The sequence below is a fragment of the Euleptes europaea genome, chromosome 19, assembly GCF_029931775.1.
Source record: "Euleptes europaea isolate rEulEur1 chromosome 19, rEulEur1.hap1, whole genome shotgun sequence".
Lineage (NCBI taxonomy): Eukaryota > Metazoa > Chordata > Lepidosauria > Squamata > Sphaerodactylidae > Euleptes > Euleptes europaea.
The window spans coordinates 9,660,827-9,680,089 of NC_079330.1; the positions used below are offsets into that span (position 1 = coordinate 9,660,827).

Below are 19,263 nucleotides of genomic sequence, written 5' to 3' on the forward strand. Positions count from 1 at the left end.
TGGGGCGCGAAAGCACTCCACAAACGACTTGCCTCAAGAGCCTTGCGCCTCAGTGACCTTGCTTCATTCCCCAGAATTTAGCACTCTGCAGTTTCTACAGGAGTGCAACTGTGCCTGCTTCTCAGGTTCAAAAGAATGCGAAACAGGCAAGCAGGAACACCTCGTGTTGCGGCACTTTGGTCTTTGGGTCAAACAAGCGGTGTTTATAGAATCAAACTGTTTATTGACGTTTCAAGAAAACTAAATAATTTACACACTCGAAAAATAGACCCTATGTTAAAAATAGACCCTAAGTGGCCAAAAAGCTGAAGATCAATTCGTCATGGTCCACATATAATTTACAGAAAGTCTATCACACAAGCAACAGATTAGTGCTGCCACATCTATATACAGGCTTAAATTACACCATTTCCCCCATGCTAAATGGAGTTCATTGCAAATCCAGCAGGGGCTTTCCCCCACAGAATGTCGCAGAAAACATTAGCCGAGTTTCCGTTTTCGCTTTGAGCTTTCTCCGGGCGCTGCTATTTCACCTCTTCCGCCTCTCTTTCTAAGTAACACATGCAGAAGTTTTCCTTACTCATGAGAGCCATCGAATCCCCACTGGAGTGCCAGCACAGAGAAACCACCTGGAAGTCACCTGCACGTACAAAACGGTTTCATTAACAACTCTCCCGAATCCTACTGAGTCATCTCCTTATGCCCTTAATCTTCATACAAGAGACACTTCTACAATACACCGGAATATGAAGCATATGGCATTCAGGGCTTCTTCCTAAACTGCATTAAAATTAGGAGAACCATGTATGTTGGCTTCTTTTCGTAATAGAGTTTAGGGTTACTTGCATGTTTTCTTAAGCATCCAAAGTATGGAGGGTACAATATGTGCTGGAATGTGCCTAGCTATCATGAATCAAATAAGGACCGACTAGCATGCCCGCTTTCTGAACGGTGAAATCACTCCACACGTTGACCCACACCTGCCGTCATTTCAACATACCTCCATATGGCCAAGTGCTACGACGTCTTCCCGAGACACAGGTCTGGATCCTATGCCTTGCTTTGCTCCCATGGGATTTCCACTAGTTCTCGCTTCCACTAGTTCCCCTTCCTGCTATTCTCAGAGACCTCCCCCGAACGAAGAACGGTATTTTGAAAAGAAGAGCAGGAAGGCAGAGGTGGGAAAGTTCCGTTCTGCCAGTGCACAGGGTCCAACTCATAGCTTTTAATCCAAAAGTAATATTCTGCACAAGCCATCTTCAGTCACAGAAGGGCTATTTTAACACTTTGGGCTAGACCGCTGTGCAAAACTGAATCCAAATAGAACGTGCTGCTTGCAAATAGAAAATTGAATCCAAATAGAACGTGCTTCTGTATGATTGGAAATATGAGAACTGCTAAGGAAACCCACCTCCTGTATCACTGCATGAACTTCTTTTCTTTTGTGGCTGCACTTAACAGCACTCATTCTCCAACTCACGGCACCTTTGGATCCAACATACGTTGGAACGTTTTACTAAAAAAAGGTCAGGTTGATTTCCCCCAATAATAAAAGAAGAGCTAAACAATTATCTGTGCAAACTGCCACTAGGTCTGACTCTGCGGCAGCAACTACAGGATCCTTTACCTTCCACCGGTACCTGTACGGACACACATCCCGCCGGGGACCACAGGTATATTCTGCTATTTGCAGTGCATACGGCAAGTCGGGACCGACAGGGATCCCACTGAAACAGTTGAACGGGACACAGCTGCTCCAAGACCACAAACAGTTTCATCTTTTGCATGTCCCAGATCCAGACAGCATTAGGAATGTTATCTGTTAGAAATGGAACACAGCAAGAGCATTTCAGATTCCCAGCATACAAGTGGACCAAGTCAGAAGGCCGTCTGCAGCACTGAGGCAGAGAGGACCTGCACCACCAGCGGCGAAAACCTTGTGCATTTCCACTATTCTCTCTAGTATCAGAGGAGCATGCCTATTATATTAGGTGCTTTGGAACACAGGCACGATAATGCTGCTGCAGTCATCTTATCTGTGGGCTTCCTAGAGGCACCTGGTTGGCCACTGTGTGAACAGACTGCTGGACTTGATGGGCCTTGGTCTGATCCAGCATGGCTTTTCTGATGTTCTTATTTCCACCAGGTGGTCCCTAACTGATAGAAGACAATCCTGTGCGTGTGTTAAGAGAATCAGTAATATACTCAGCTTTTACAAGCAGACAATTCTAATCATCTTTGGGGGAAATTACAGAAGGACCCAAGCAGCTTTCGAAGCGTAAACTTGGTAATAGAATCATAGAGTTGGAAGGGGCCATACAGGCCATCTAGTCCAACCCCCTGCTCAATGCAGGATCAGCCTAGAGCATCCCTGACAAGTGTTTTTCCAGCCACTGCTTGAAGACTGCGAGGGGGAGCTCACCACCTCCCTAGGTAGCTGATTCCACTGTTGAACAACTCTTACTGTAAAAACATTTCCCCTGATATCCAGCTGGTACCTTTCTGCCCGCAATTTAATTGTGAGTCGTATCCTCTGATCCCAACAGGAACAGCTCCCTGCCCTTCTCTAAGCTACAGCCCTTCAAATACTTAAAGAGAGCAATCAGGTCCACCCTCAACCTCCTCTTCTTCAGACTAAACATTCCCAAGTCCCTCAGCCTCGTAGGGCTTGGTCTCTAGGTCCCGTCCCCCCCCCCAACAAGTGTAGGCTATGAGGCAGTGTTCTGTATCCCGCGTCAATCCACAGCGATGGAGGCCAAAGGACCAATCCTGCAACCCTTTCATTTCTCCACCCCCAAGATGTTTTAAAAACATAAGCATGCTCCCCCCCCCGAATGAGACACGTGAAGCCGTCCTAACCACCTCTAGTCTGGCCCCTAGAAACTAACCATTTCTGGTTGCCAGGAAACAGTTATCCGAGCTGAAAGCCAACATTCCGACTCCAATTCTAGGATTTGCTCGATCAACTGCAGGTTTGACATGATGCAAAGAAATGGGGAGTTCAGCGATTTCATCTAAAATGTAAGGGGGTGAGGCGAAATGTAGTCAGTTGAAACACTGAACAATTCCAGTCTCTCGATCAATAAATAGGAATTTTGCACCTTGGTTTATTTATTTAGGTTAATTCTCTGGCTGCCCCCCGTGAAGACCTGCTTGAGGCAACTAACAAAATAAAAAAGGAGTGTTAGAGACAAAAACCATCTAACATTTTTGATAAAACCCCTATGAAGGGGCATAGGACAACATAAGCATTAAAACATCAACAAGTCACTCCACATGAAGCCTGCTGGGTGACCTTGGGCTAGTAATATAGTTCTCTCTGAACTCTCTCGGCCCCACCTACCTCACAAGGTGTCTGCTGTAGGGAGAGGAAGGGAAGAAGATTGTAAGCCGGTCTGAGACTCCTTATGGTAGAGGGAAAGTGGGGTATTAAAAACAGCTCTTCTTCATATAACACTCTTCATCTAGAGACTGAAAGGGGAAGACTTGGGGAGGGGTTGTGGCTCAGTGGCAGAGCATCTGCTTGGTATGCAGAAGGTCCCAAGTTCAGTCCCCAGCATCTCCAGTTAAAGGGGCCAGGCAGGTAGGTGATGTGAAAGACCCCTGCCTGAGACCCTGGAGAGCTGCTGCTGGCTTCTGAAATCTGACGAGATCAGGCTAGCCTGGGCCATCCAGGTCTGGGCAAACTCATGGTTTTAGGATGGGGTTATTCTGCACAGGATTGCACCGCTGCTGTCTTGTGTCATTGCTCTGATCTAAATTTGTATATTGCTGTTAGTGTTTTAAGGATCCCTTCTGCTGAAAAGATGGAGTATTTCTCCTAATAGTCACACCTCTGCACTTCCACATAGTTGGATAGTTACACCTGCACGATTAGGAACTGTGAAACAGCTGCAGGACCTGTTTGTTTAAAGATTAAAGATGCATAAACGCGACAGGGCAATAAAAACAGATCACGAATTGTGTTCTGTTCAGCGTCACTTCCCAAACTAACTTGGTTCACAATGAAAACTGGATTTAACAAAAGTAAGGCCCGCTCTACAGTCTGCTTAAAGCATAACTCATGATCCGCTAGCAGACTGAATTAAACCATACCCTAAGGAAAAAGTGGGCACCCTGCCACGCTGCTTTTACTTACATTTACTCTTTGTGCTGAACAGAGAGCTTGCCGCTTTCTTGGAAGGAGGGAAAGGAAGTTTGTCCATTTTCACCACTGGCGACTTCTCTGTTTCTTTATAGACAACCTAGAGAAGAAAAAACAAGCCAGACTTTTAATGTAAGAGCATTAATAGGCTGGATAGGGGATGTGAACATAAGAAAAGCCACGCTGGATCAGACCAAGACCAGCAGTATGTTCACACAGTGGCCAACCAAGTGCTTCTATGAAGCCCACAAACAAGACAACTGCAGCAGCATTGCCCTGCCTGTGTTCCAAAGCACCTAATTTAATAGGCCTGCTCCTCTGAGATGGTAGAGAACAGGTATGTATCATGACTAGTATTCATGACTAGTATGCATCATGACTATCCGTGACTAGTAGCCACAGATAGCCCTCTCCTCCATGAACATGTCCATTTCCCCTCTTAAAGCCTTCCAAGTTGGCAGCCATCCCCACATCCAAGGCAGGGAGTTCCACAATTTAACTATGCGTTGTGTGAAGAGAAATAAAAACAGACCTATAGACAGCAACAGGGGCTGGTGAAGACAGAGGCTATGACTTAAGCCAGCCTGCTGTCGATTGGGGGGGCGGGGGCGGAGAGTGAGTTTCAGATCCCTAACCTATTGTCCCACCAGAAAATCAGAATCAGTTTGTGTGATCTAAAGGGAAATAGTACTCGCCAGTCAAAAACACACTACTCATATGTGAAGAGAGCAGGGTATCCATATTTTTGAAACGGGGCCCATGCAAGCCACAACGGGTGAAGTAACATTGCCTGCTTCAAACACTTCTAATCTCTGGCTGGCAAGTCATTCTATTTTTTTTTATTTAGTAGATTTATATATCCTGTCCTCCCCAGCCGAAGCCCGGCTCAGGGTAGGAAACACCATTTAAAAGCAACCCACAGGCATAACAATAATTCATTCCATTTAAAACAATAAAACAATAAAAAATTATACACCAAGCTGGCTCTCATGGAGCATTTGGTACATTCCCAAGTGATACACCAATGCAAGCATCGTAACCAGCCTCTGATCTTCTCACATGTTCCCCAGCCACACAGACAGATTTCCCATCTCTCTACTTACTGTCTTTGGGCTAGCAACAGTTATAGGGTGCTCAAATTCTGAGATTTTTTTCCAAGTCACGTGGTTCAGAATGCGCACCTGATGGGAAGAGCAACAAGCCAATGGTAAACACACACCATTCTTTCTCTCTCCCTCCCTCACCTTTACATCAGGGTGCAGGATTACGGTGTTTTTACCTTTTCGTCATAACTGCCGATTGCCAAGAACTGGCTGCTGGGGCTCCAAGAGACAGATTTAATACCGAGGGACCATTCGTAGGCACAGTACGTGGACAGCAGACGGCCATCGAGGGAATACAGCAAGATTTTATACTGAAACAGAAGTTTAAATCTTTCAACTGACAATTATTTAGATTTTAAGGCTGTTCCATTTCTCGGCACAAAGCAGGAAACCATTAACACACTTAGACTGTCCTCAACCCAAAGCGTTTCGTCACTCCGCAAAGTTTTGGACAAAGAAATGCATCCCCAAATTTTCAGAGCGAGATTTAAATTTAAGCAACAGAGTTCTTGAGTTGGCAAGCCCATTTTTAGCCCTGACCTGGATGGCCAAGGCTAGCCCGATCTCATCACACCAGGGTGGGCCCTGGTTAGTACTTGGATGGGAGACCACCAAGGAAGGCCAAGGTTGTAGAGGTGCAGTGGTTAAGAGCGGCGGCCTTTAATCTGGAGAACCGGGTTTGAGTCCACACTCCTCCACGTGAGCGGCGGACTCTAATCTGGTGAGCAGGGTTGGTTTCCCCACTCCTCCAGGTGAAGCCAGCTGGGTGACCTTGGGCTAGTCACAGTTCTCTTTAGAGCTCTCTCAGCCCCACCTATCTCACAGGTTGTTTGTTGTGGGGAGAGGAAGGAGATTGTAAGCTGGTTTGATTCTCCTTAAAAGGGAGAGAAAGTCAGCATATAAAAACCAGTTTTTCTTCAGTGCAGAGGCAGGCAATGGCAAACCACCTCTGAACATCTCTTGCCTTGAAAACTCTTTGGGGTCACCATAAGTCAGCTGTGACTTGACGGCACTTTCCCCCACCAGTTTTATACATCCGTCCTTGAAAAGGTGTAACTAGTTTGGTCACAAGGTTCACCCATACATTTCCCTCACCTCAAGGCAGGTGTCCCACACTGCCAACACACAACCGTTAGGGGCCCATTCAATTCCGGCTATGTCCTGTGTCTCTGTGTCAAAATGCTGCCAGAACAAAGACAAGGAAAAAAAAGATATTTTCATTATTTATTAATGCTCAGCCAGGAGTTTGAAGGCAATCAGTAAAGCGTAGTTAGCGTTACCCAGAGTTAAAGGCTCAATGCTGAAAATACAAGGAGAGAGGTGGGGGTGGGGTGGAAAGAGAGGGCCCTTCGCAGTCACCTGCTCCCAATATCCTGGGAGTATTACATTTGCACTGGCTGTAATTTATGGCAAAAGGTGCGCCAGAGCCCAGCATAGAAAATTCAGAGTGGGTTTTTTTTGTTTACCCTCAGAAGCTGCCAGTCGTTGCAGACAAAGAGGCTGACGTAATCCTTACAGTCTCTCCGCTCTGCCAAAGCCATGTAGCGGCCATCTTTCGTGAACGCTATTGCTGCCAAAAATGGGGAGAGGAGAAAGTGTTCAGAGAAGTGAAGCGAAAGCAGGACAACCGATACCACGAGCCCAGCTTTTCGTGGAAAGGAAAAACAGTAAAAGGGCAAAGAGAAGGAAAACAAAACCGGGACAGAAAAAGACATTGTTTCTTGGGTGCCATTCAAAACACGGTTTTTGTTATTCCTTGGCTCGCGTTTATCTCGAGTGATCTTGCATAAAGAGCCCTCTATGGTTGCTCTCAAGTGGCAGCCAAGAGGCTTGCCCAACTCTTCGAGGCTCTAAGTGCCACCATTGTAACTCCAGCCCTGTCAAGTTTTCAAGAGCAGAAAGCCCGGGTGTGAGAAAGGAAAACAAAACCATGATTCAGGACACTCCATTTCCAGCTTCTCTAGTCATAGGTAAGTAGTATAAAATGCTTTTTTGGAAGGCCACAAAAACCACAACTTTGTTTTAATTCCCATTCTGGCAAGACCTTTCCAATGAGGAGGGGTGGGGATGCACCTGCCTAAACAGTGACGTTTCCGTTTGTAAATTACAGGTGAGAATAATTGCCCATTGGCTCATGGCTGAAGTACTACTGATTGACCAATCCAGGTACTTACAAATCAAGGACCAAACTGTCTCAAAGTAGAAGGGGAAGGGGCCGTGGCTCAGTGGTAGAGCACGTTTGGCATGCAGAAGGTCATAGAATAGAATCATAGAGTTCAAAGGGACCACCAGGGTCATCAGGTCCAACCCCAAGCACAATGCAGGAAATTCACAACTACCTCCCCCCCACCACACCCCTAGTGACCAGAAGATGGCCAAGATGCCCTCCCTCTCATCATCTAAGGTCACAGAATCAGCATTGCTGACAGATGGCCATCTAGCCTCTTCTTAAAAACCTCCAGGGAAGGAGAGCCCACCACCTCCCAAGGAAACCTGTTCCACTGAGGAACCACTCTAACTGTTAGAAAATTCTTCCTAATGTCTAGACGGAAACTCCTTTGATTTAATTTCAACCCGTTGGTTCTGGTCCGGCCTTCTTGGGCAACAGAAAACAACTCAGCACCATCCTCTATACGACAGCCCCTAAAATACTTGAAGATGGTTATCATATCCCCTCTCAGTCTTCTCCTCTTCAGGCTAAACATACCCAGCTCCTTCAACCTTTCCTCATAGGACTTGGTCTCCAGACCCCTCACCATTTTTGTTGCCCTCCTCTGGACACAGAGGTTCAATCCCCGGCATCTCCAGTTAAAGGGACTAGGCAGGTAGGTGATGTGAAAGACCTCTGCCGGAGACTCTGGAGAGCCGCTGCCAGTCTGAGTAGACAGTACTGACTTTGAGGGACCAAGGGTCTGGTTCAGTATAAGGCAGCTTAAAGTGTTCGTGTGTAGAGCAACCCTTAACAGTGGATTCAGAGAAATGTGCTTATTACACAGTACCTTCCACCATCGTATGGAAACTTGGTTTTGTGAAACCAGATATCAGCGATGACTACCATGCCAAAGTAAATAAAACTATTCTACCACTTACCTCATTAATACTATTATTTTTTTAAACATTTGCTGATCTTTTGCAAAGCAGACTAACAGGTACAGTTCTTAAACATACATAGGAAATATTCCTGAAACAGTGTTTTTCAGCAGCAGAATCCAGGGTTGAGGTAAGGTTCAAAAGACATCCTGTATCTCCATTTACCAACTGAACAGGCACATGGCCTTATACTGAATCAGACCCTTCGTCCATCGAAGTCAGTATTGTCTACGCAGACCGGCAGCGGCTCTCCAGGGCCCCAGGCGGAGGTCTTTCACGTCACCTACTGGCCTAGTCCCTTTAACTGGAGATGCCGGGGATTGAACCTGGGACCTTCTGCATGCCAAGCAGATGCTCCACCACTGAGCCACAGCCCCTCCCCAGCAATCACGGGAGCTGTAGTTTTATTTTATTTTAAACATACTTACCGCTTGGACAGGTGCCTGAATCTCAGACAACAGAACTCACTGAGACTGAACAGGACGGATTTGTTACCATCTTCCCCACCAAGACTCCCTGGATCAGATTTGTACTACGGTGACCCTTTTGCATAGGCCTCAGTTAAAAAGGACTTCGACGTACACAGAAAATGGCAACAGTGGGGAAAAAATTCCCTTCGTGAATTTGGGGGGCTCCACTTACCCTGCTGACAGGCCTTCGGATATTTGATATAAGACACAGATTTGGTACACAAGGACCAGACAGTTATCCGCAGCTGTTGGAAAGAGAGAAAAGAGACACAGGAAGCCATTTGTTTGTCTTTGCAGATGAAATGCAGGAGTGGGAGTCCTAGTTGAAACTCCCCTGGGCTGCACGTGGCATGGTTTTGATAAAGATAAAAATCCTTGGAAATAATGTATATATGTTGCAACAGAGTCTCAAATACAACTCAAGTTTTGCTTCAAACACCTCCTCCCTGTGGGGGAAAAAGAGTCCATCAAAATAAGCAGTTTTGGAACAAGGCTGGCTACTTCAGGGGCATCCAAGATCACCTCCTAAAAGCAGGCAGCATTTTATTTAGCTGTTCAGCAGTGAACTAATCCATTTCCATTTTCCAGTGCACTAGATGAGCGCTGCAGAATGACTGATGCACTACTAGGCATTTGTCGCCTCCTACCACAAGGCATCTAGACTTGCAGCATATAAGAGAGTAGCAGATTCATCGTGGCATAAGCTTTAGAAAACTAAAATCCACTTCATTAGCAGCATGGGGCATCAGGCCTTTGTTTTTTAAACATGTAAAACAAAAAATGAGAATGCTTCACGGAATTTAAATTAAGTTAACTTTTGTTCCATGTTACAGACATGAGGAAGGGACGGGCAGACGGGCAGAGCAATCTTAACTGGGGGGGAGAGAAAAGGAGCCAGCATGATCCCAGTGCCAGCTAAAGTGGCACTAATGCTGGTGCGGGGGCACTCATGGGCGGGAGCATTTTCCCAGAGCAGGGGCTTGCGCCGGCATCAGAAGAGTCGTTCCCGGGGACAGAGCTGACTTTTCAGCCTGGGAACACCCCAGTTACGCCTGCAAGAAAGGCAAGTGTAGCCCCGTGGAACTCGGCGGAGATTTCCACGGCGTTATCTTTCAAATGGCATTTTTGGCTCGCTGCGCTCGGCAGCAAGCCGTTCAGGAGGCGGCATGGCTGTGCCGTTCCCGAGCTTGGGGTAAGTCCCGCCCCATTAGGATTGTGCACAAAGAGAACATTCACACAAAGAATTACAATAAAATCACAGAGAGCTAGATTCGAGTCCAGTCGCACCTTGAAGACCAACAAGATTTCCAGGGTTACAATTTTTGAGAGTCAAAGATTCCTACTTGCATCTGATGAAGCGAGTGTTGGCTCTCAAAAGCTTACTGGGGAGGGGCCGTGGCTCAGTGGTAGAGAATCTGCTCAGCATGCAGAAGGTCCCAGGTTCAATCCCCGGCATCTCCAGTGAAAGGGACTAGGCAAGTAGGTGATTTGAAAGACCTCTCTGCCTGAGACCCTGGAGAGCCGCTGCAGGTCTGAGTAGACAATGCTGACTTTGATGGGCCACGGATCTGATTCAGTACAAGGCAGCTTCCTGTGTTAATGTGTACACCCTAGAAATCTTGTTGGTATTCAAGGTGGTACCGGGCTCGAATCTCACTCTTTTACAGCAGACCAACGCAAGTACCTGCCTGAAACAATAAAAACAACCAGCAGCCATAATGAGCAGGAGGAATAACTGCTGTATGCAGTTTATGCAACAGTATTACTGAGGACAAGAAAAATAGTTTAAACTGTTATCCAGCAGAAACAGAGAACATTGAAAGCAGTAGCTACTGTTAAAGAATTGTAAAAAGATCTGGGCAAGAAAGTATATGCCTGAAACACGAAATCAAGGATTTGGAATACAACTGAGGAAGTGTATCACACGAAACAGTCTGATGTGCCTCTGGAGGAGAGTGTCCGTCTTGTTGGCATGTTCTGGACTCTACACACAAGACTGATTTATGAGATGATATACAATACTCCATATAGGCTAAAAGCCATTAATGATCTATGAGACTTCACTCCATATAGGCGACAAGCCATCTATGAAAATATATATATTGTCTTTTTAACATTGTATAAATATTGTATTGATAATTTGAAATAGGTCTAATAGATTATACAGATATAAGTACACTGGGTATGGAGAAACACGGGTGCTTTTGCTTTACTTTCCATGTTAGAGTGATTTATGTTAGGAGAATACATGTTGTTTTAATATTAAAGTTGAGTGATTTATATACTACAGAGTGGCCATATGACGTGAGTTGGTTTGCTATAATACAGAGCATACACAATAAAGACCAGCACACAGCTCAAGTGCAAAAATTATTCAAGTAATCAAATATGTAACAAGAAAAGGAAAGAAACGAGTGTGGAGACAATATATACAACAGAGAGTGGAATAACAATAACAAGGAATGTAGTTCAAAAGAACTTAGTTCAATGTCTAAAGAGACTTCCACTAGGTTGCACAAGGAAGGGGAGACAAGTCAAACCCCCAAAAGGTCCACGTGTGTATAGAATGGTGGTAACTGAAGTTGTAAGCAGGGGAGAAGAACGTCCCCCAATGCGACAGGAATAATGAGAAGGAAAACGCCTTCCGGAATTACGTTTTTCACAATAAATTTGCTTCTTCAGCCTTGAGATAAAGATATAAGCTTCTTGTCCTTCTAGGCGGCCTACAAGGCTGCATCTTCTCTCAAAAAAGTACACTGTTATTGTTATTCCACTCTGTTGTACATATTGTCTCCACACTCACTTGAATTGTTGATAATACAGAGCATAGCAAGGTGTTTTTGTTTAGATTGAAACAATAAAAACACAGTAATATTTTTCAACTGCAGGAGCTTTCCTTCCTACCAACCTTCCTGTAACAGATCTCGATGCCCAGTGCAAGATATTGGCTTAATTAAAAAAATTCAGACCCACATCCGACCAAAGAGCGTACAGCTGTTGTTTTGCAGTGAGGTGCGAGGCCGGGCGGGAGGCGACTCAGAAGCGGGAGCATTTTTGGAATAGTCTACAAACAGCTGAGAAATAAGAAAGCATTTAGACAGGAACGTGATCAACAAGTCTGAAGGGCCCAGCTGAGAAACTTCACCCCAAAACTTGTTGACATCCCCGGGCAGATGGCAAGACTGGCAGTTTTGTGACGAGCAAAACCCCGCGCCTGAGCAACCTCGCCTCTCAAGTGACTCTCAACTTTTGTCCCAGACTTGGCTAGGTCACTGGGCCTCCTGGCATAGCTGTGTCTGTCAGCAAGGGATTTCGGAGGATTACGAAGGCACATTCCTCGACAGAAAGTATTTCTCAACCAATATAGACGTTTGCAGTTAGTAAAGATTAGAGCATCGGATGAAAAAAAAATCCACCCAGTTCTCCAACCACGCTGCTGTCGCACCTGCTTGTTTAGTTGGTACACAGAGTAATAACTGAGTTGCTCAAGCTGTAGTTTGATGACTTGGGTTGATTTCAATGGATCTTGGCAAATCAGGACCGCACTGTCTGCATAGATCCTGATCTTGTATACTTGATCCTCGTATTTCACGCCAATGACACGTGGATCTGTTCTTATTTTATTTGCTAAAACTTCCATGGCAATATTGAACAATAGAGGGGATAGTGGGCAGTCTGGTCTCGTACCTTTTTCAGTCTGGAGAGCGTCTGTAAGTCTTCCATTGAGTAAAAGTCTTGAGTTTTGTTCAGTATAAATACTGTGTGACTCGATGGCAAAACTCGCACACGAGTGCAGAACCATAGGATGCGGCCCATCCCATTCCCACCACCTCAAAGCTAGTGAGAAACCTATTTCAGCATTCGCAAAGCAACAACAACAGGATCACAAGCATGAGAAATAATTAGGGGGTGCTTTGTAAAGAGTCAAACTTCTAGATCTGTGTAGAGTTGGGAGAGAATCTTTAAACCCTTTTTTAAAACGATCCTTGAACCGGATGAGGCACCTACTGCAGCGATATTAAGTATCCTGGAAGTGCCTGTTCCAAAACAGCAGTCCGCTGTCTGCTCTGGTAGTTGGTGGATTTAGAGGACCTGAGAGCGAACGCAAAACAGACACCAGAATATCCCGGCCAGCTGTCTGCCACGAGTTAATTTAGTAACCCCGTTTACAGCTGGAGAGAAAGTCTATCCGAAACACACATGCCAACTTGGCCAAGGCTTAATGAAAATCCGGAAGGGTCAAATGGAGTTCTGCCGGCTGGTAAAAAAATGCTCATCCTCCCGCCCCCACGTACATGTGCCATTTGGAAGCAGCACGTGGTACACAGAGGCAGCAGCCCTCCATGTCGGTTCCTTAAGCTGCATCGGGGCTGGTGATCTGGCAGGTATTTTACTAGCACAATGAGGATGAATAAAGGGAGTAGTTTTCACTTTGCTACAACTACCCAGGAGCCCTGTGGCGCAGAGCGCTAAGCTGCAGTACTGCAATCCAAGCTCTGCTCACGACCTGAGTTCGATCCCAATGGAAGTCGGGTTCAGGTAGCCGGCTCAAGGTTGGGCTATGGCTCAGTGGTAGAGCCTCTGTTTGCCATGCAGAAGGTCCCTGGAGAACTGCTGCCAGTCTGAGTAGATAATACTGACTTTGATGGACCTAGGGTCTGATTCAGTAGAAGGCAGTATAAGACTCAACCTTCAATCCTTCCTAGGTTGGTAAAATGAGTACCCAACTTAAGGAGGGTGGGGGTCAAGCGTAGACAACAGGGGAAGGCAATGGCAAACCACCTGGTACACACTGACTAAAAATTGTCGTGTTGTGACGTCACCCCATGGGTCAGTAACACCTCGGTGCTTGCACAGTGGACTACCTTTACCTTTTACAGCCTGTAGGCATGAAGACCCTTCTTTGTCTGAGAGCCTGGGAAGTTACTACCGATCAACTCAGGTAATAAGAAGCTAGACAGAACTGACACTATAAAAAAGCATGAAACCTTCAACCATTTCAGTTATTCAGCAACTGTTAAATCAAATGGGCTACTTTCTAAATCTCTCTGCCATAGAAGTGAGAAGGCTAGTTTACAGTTTGCCCTCATCTTCACAGCAAAAATATAGTTCTACCTAGCCCTGACCTGGATGGCCCAGGCTAGCCTGATCTCGTCAGCTCTCAGAAGGTAAGCAGGGTCAGCCCTGGTTAGTATTTGGATGGGAGACCATCAAGGAATACCAGGGTTGCTGTGCAGAGGAAGGCACTGGCAAACCACCTCTGTTAGTCTCTTGCCATGAAAACCCCAAAAAAGGGGTCACCATAAGTCGGCTGCGACTTGACGGCACTTTACACACACACAGGTTTGTTACTAGTTGAATGAAGAATTCTAGAGGATGCATCATCCGAGCCACAGAAATGTGGAAGCTGCTCCACTCACTTTGCAATACAGACAGATGTTCCGAGTGGCCGAAGTTTATTCTCCAAGTTCAAGAAAGGCGAACAGCAGCGGTGCAAGAGATGCCATGGCTGAGTTCTGCTTTGCAATGTCTGTGTGTGTGTGTCTGCGCGCCCCATCAAGTCACAGCTGGCTTATTGCAACCCCACAGGGTTTTCAAGGCAAGGGGCATTCAGAAGAGGTTTGAGAGAACTGTGACTGGCCCCAAGGTCATCCAGCAGGCTTCATGTGGAGGAATTTAACCCGGTTCTCCAGATTGGAGTCCACCGTTCTTAACCACTACTGCATGCTGGCTCTCTCTCTAACAGACTGCATATCTGGTGGAGGTAAGGTCCCCCACCCCAAACAAGGGAAGGAGGTGAGTCTGTATTTTTGGCAAGGCAGGGGTAGATACCTTCCCTAGTGTACATGATGTTATATGGTGCTTTGGACTAATCATATATATCACGCCTCAATAACCCTTATGTAAATCAGAATGATCAACCCCACACTAGAGGGGGAGAATGACAGCGGCTTGCCTAAATTTGCTAACTTAAAATCAGCCTCCCTTTAAACTTGCATGCCCATGTTTAAACCAAGTTCTGTTTCTGCACCAAAACCTGCAAAACCAACTACAAAGAAATAACAAATGCAGCGTTTCTGATTAACAAAAGAAAGAAAGCCCCGCAAGTACACCACACTGCAGCTTTGAGTGCTTCGGGCTATTTTAGGGACGAGGGCACAGACAGTAACATTTGATATCTTGAAGGAGCAGCCCCAACTTTACACTTACGTGGAATTCAGTGGTGTTGAGAATGTGACGGCCATCCGGACTCCAGCAAGAAGCCACCAGTCCCGCTGAGCCTTCGTCGATCTTGCAGTGCCAGCCGGGCTGCTCTAAGGACCAAACCTGAGCCAAGATAGAAGGAACGCACATCACAGAATGGAACTGATAAAAGTCCCACCTCTGTCCTCTCCCCGCATCACTTCGCAGCTCAGGGGGGGAAAAAACTAAGGAAATCACCGAAGACCATGAAAGACTGGCGCTGGATCCCTTTACAGCGGTAAGCCACTTTCAGCTTTCGCAAAGTCAATGGAGTCCTGTGGCACCTTTGAAGGCCAAGCAATTTGCTGTGGCACAAACTTCCCTAGGCCTTCATCAGAAGTCTCAGATAAAGAAGGCCTAAGGGTGGGGGGGAAGGAGCTGATGCCCACAACTAATTTGTTAGCCTGACCCATGGAATGACGTCACATCCCGACTTTTACTAGGCAGACTTTGTTTATGGGGTGGTTTGCCAGTGCCTTCCCCAGTCCTCTTCCCTTTGCCCCAGCAAGTGGGGACTCATTTCACCGACCTCGGAAGGATGGAAGGCTGAGTCAACCTTGAGCTGGCTACCTAAAACCTACTTCCGTCAGGATCGAACTCAGGTCGTGAGCAGAGCTTTGACTGCAGTACTGCAGCTTACCACTCTGCGCCACGGGGCTCCTTTTAAGGGTGCTACAGTGCTCTTTTCTTACTAAACCCCTAATGAACTTTAAAAGTGAAACTTGAAAGGGTTTGTTAGTCATTTACACAACAGTTTTCTCACCTGGAAAACAGGTGTTTATAACAAGTTTTTAAACAGCTGCATTCTTATCTATGGAGCGTAAATCCTGCTTCCAGGTAACCCAGCAGAGCAGCTTTAGGATGATTTGGGACCAAAAACGATTGACTGAGGTAGGCGCTGTGGGCTAGTAACTTCCACAGTCTTGTTTTCAAGACTGCTTTACAACTACTACTTTGATGGACCTCAACGCTGACCTTGGATTCCCAACTTACATATTCATGCATATCTCGTTTTATTGTGCTTTGCTTTATTGCGTTTCACAGATATTGGGTTTTCGTGCAAGTGTATTGGCCCCATTTTCCCAACCGCATGTGCTCACTTCGTGTCTCTGTGTCACATTCTGATTAATTCTCACAATTTTTCAAACTTTTTCATTATTATTAAAAGAACATTTTTAGACATGTTACTGAACATTTACTAAACTACAGTATAAACAAAACTTTTACATGCACTGGGAAACAAAACAAAAATTGTGTGACTCGCTTTATTGGAACCAAACTTGCAATATCTTCACAGTATGCTTGTAAAGGGACTGATGTTAAGTGATACTGTTGGTTGGACCTTTCTAATATTTCTACTCATGCTAGAGGAAAAAAGGGGTCTCTTCTGACCTTCAGCATAGCCTTTCTGGAGATTGTGGGTCTCCTGAGGACGAAAATCACAGTGGAACAGGCAGCAGTAACAAAGGGAATAGGGGGAGATCAATGTTTTTTGAAATGTGCCCCATATTTCTCCTTCACCCTAGCCCAAATGAACGCATTAGCTTCCTCAGCAATAAACACAGAACTAAATACTTGTTGCTTAAAAGTTCCATGAAAGAAATCACACTGTACTGTTGCCCACCTGCACAATCCCTCGTTTGTACATTGCGCATAATATAAACAGCGAATCTGAAGACCATTCAATGTGCTGGATTTGATCCAGGCAGGTGAAGAGCTGCAGAATTTGAAGGGTGTTTGTGCTGCGGACCACCAAACGGTACTGCACACCTGAGGCCTGTACCGAAACAAAAAATTAACAGCTTGCTTATGCTTACGACGTATGGTACAGAACAGAAAGGAATCATTTGAAATGTATGTAACAAGTTCCACACGAAGATGTAAAATTTATTGATGTTTACCTAAGATACACAGATCTTTGGCAAACTAATTAATTAAAAAGGGCAAGAGTCCAGTAGCACCTTAAAGACTAACAAAAATATTTTCTGGTAGGGTATGAGCTTTCGTGAGCCACACATCAGATGATCTGAAGAAGTGAGCTGTGGCTCACGAAAGCTCATACCCTACCAGAAAATATTTTTGTTAGTCTTTAAGGTGCTACTGGACTCTTGCCCTTTTTGACTACTGCAAACAGACTAACACGGCTACCCACTGTGAATTAATTAATTAAAATATTCCTTCCACACCTTTCAGTGATACAGTCTTCAGGCTCCTATCAGGCTTCACAAAAATTAAAATATAATTAATATAAGCACACAAACAGATAAAGCAACACAACATTTTAAAAAAATGAGGGGCAGTTACAGCATCTGCAAGATGCTATAGACAGACACACTATTTTTAGAAGCCTACTTTATGGAGGTATGGATATAACAAAGGTGGAGTGGAAATTATTTTAGACGTATATAAACACATTGTAAACAACGATGGGTTTTTATCCTGCGTTTCCTACAAGAAGCTCAAGGTGGCGTACATAGTCTCCCCCTTTTCTTAATCCTCAAATCAACAAACCTTTGCCATGAGGTTAGGCTGAGAGACAAGGGCTGGACCAGTGTCACCCAGCAAGTTTCGTGGTGGAGCAAGGATTTGAACCTGTATTTCTATAGCCTCTACTTCCACTCAGCACTTTTTCTAGTACAACACACTGGCCCTTCATCCAACTCTCTCTTGTATAACAGTCCACCCTTCATCCTGCATCAAGGCAGAGACCTCCCTGCCGAGTGAAGGTTAAAAGCCCACCACAGTGGAGAAGGGGTGCACTTGAATGCTAAGTCTCTGACCTCAGCGGTTTAGATTTACTGACCATCAGTCATGACCCAAGAATTACCCTGTCCAGCATTTCCCAGTGCGCGGCTAATCCAAATGCAAACCATTACAAACTTTTCCCTTCCAATAAACAATCAGCTCTATGGACCAACTTTATTTACTCCGAAGCTCCATTGATGTAGATGGAACCAACTAGCAGCTACATAGACTAGAACGATTCTGCACACTAAACTTCAAGCAAAAATATATACCATCGACAAATAAAAGGATTTGGGGGAGAGATACCATTTTAATCTGTTGTAAAACTATCTTGGAGATCAGTTTACTCAGTTGGGGTGAAATCTTTAAAATAATCATAGAATTGGAAGGGACCACCAGGGTCATCTAGTCCAACCCCCTGCACAACGCAGGAATTTAACAACTACCTCCCCCACACACACACCCCAGTGACCCCTATTCCATGCCCAGAAGATGCCCTCCCTCTCATGAACTGCCTACAGTCATAGAATCAGCATTGCTGACAGATGGCCATCTAGCCTCTTCTTATGTATTACAAGGCAGAGATTTCACATCACCAAACGCATCACTGATGAAAACCACTATATTTAGAAATATCTATTTTTAAAAAATGCAAAGGGGCAACAGATTAATACTTTTAAAGTTTAAACAAAGTTTTAAAAAACTACCAGGTCCACCTCTTAAGAGATGCTGTTTGCCTGTGCGTGTTTTTGGCAGATTTTGTTCTCCCATGGGACCAAATGAGGTTCTGCTTGGCTAACAGTCCTGCAAAAAACACCGAACAAAAACCAGAATCTGCATTATACTTCTAGACAACACAGCCATATCTACCTCAGCTACCATACACAGCATAGGACTCTTAAAAGGTTTTTGAAGTCACTGTCGCAAGGCTAAAATACTTTACAGCCAAAATCAAGGTTCAACTCCTCTCTCGACCACAAACTCTTATCTAATTTCCCGCTTGTACATCCTCCCCACCCCCAACACACATATAAAATTGCAACAACCAGCCTGCCATTGCTCACCAAATACTTTCCATCAGGAGAAAACTTGCACAACTGGCCGGAGAGTTTAAAACACTCTGAAAAATTCATGCTGCCCAAACGACCGGGGTAGGGGAGAAGAGTAACAGGGCTGCCGAGTTCAATCAGACAGCAGGGCCAAAGCCGTTCTCACAAGCATGCAGGTGCGCATGGTCTTCTTGCTGCCCAGCCCATAACCTTATACTTTTCAAGTAGGGGAGGAGGTAACAGGTGTGGCAAGATGCATTCAAAGTCACCCTACCCAAAAGCAAGACCCAGCTGAGAAAGCACAAGGGAAGAAGCCTGCCAGAAACTTTTAGAAACACCCCTCCTCCAATTAATATATATATATGGGAGCTTATTGCGTGCACTACTTTTAAGAGGGGGGGGTAGTGATTCCTCCCCTT

General features: G+C 45.3%; 1 protein-coding gene across 2 annotated transcripts; it reads right to left on the reverse strand.

Moving 5' to 3' along the window:
• Nucleotides 1-506: 506 nt before the first annotated feature.
• On the reverse strand, nucleotides 507-18,944 carry WRAP73 (WD repeat containing, antisense to TP73). 2 transcript variants are annotated; one of them, XM_056865378.1, is made up of 12 exons: nucleotides 18,860-18,944; nucleotides 16,675-16,827; nucleotides 15,018-15,134; nucleotides 8,980-9,052; nucleotides 6,714-6,817; nucleotides 6,343-6,429; nucleotides 5,424-5,558; nucleotides 5,248-5,325; nucleotides 4,139-4,244; nucleotides 2,889-3,014; nucleotides 1,628-1,819; nucleotides 507-640 (listed from the first exon to the last, which is right to left on the reverse strand). In XM_056865378.1, exons 1-12 carry the CDS (start codon nucleotides 18,926-18,928, stop codon nucleotides 525-527), a joined length of 1,356 nt encoding a protein of 451 aa, XP_056721356.1. In that variant the 5' UTR covers nucleotides 18,929-18,944; the 3' UTR covers nucleotides 507-524. The 2 variants fall into 2 exon arrangements, with proteins under 2 accessions (XP_056721356.1, XP_056721358.1); XM_056865380.1 differs by lacking the exon at nucleotides 2,889-3,014.
• Nucleotides 18,945-19,263: the final 319 nt, after the last annotated feature.

What these genes read in the sequence shown, in the direction of transcription:
- WRAP73 (XM_056865378.1), bottom strand. Translation starts at nt 18,928, where the DNA reads ATGAATTTTTCAGAGTGTTTTAAACTCTCCGGCCAGTTGTGCAAGTTT. An exon ending in CTCCTGATGGAAAGTATTTG is followed by an intron (nt 16,828 to 18,859) that starts GTGAGCAATGGC and finishes GTTTCGGTACAG; the next exon opens with GCCTCAGGTGTGCAGTACCG. An exon ending in TTTCCTGGCAACCAGAAATG is followed by an intron (nt 1,820 to 2,888) that starts GTTAGTTTCTAG and finishes CATTTCTAACAG; the next exon opens with ATAACATTCCTAATGCTGTC.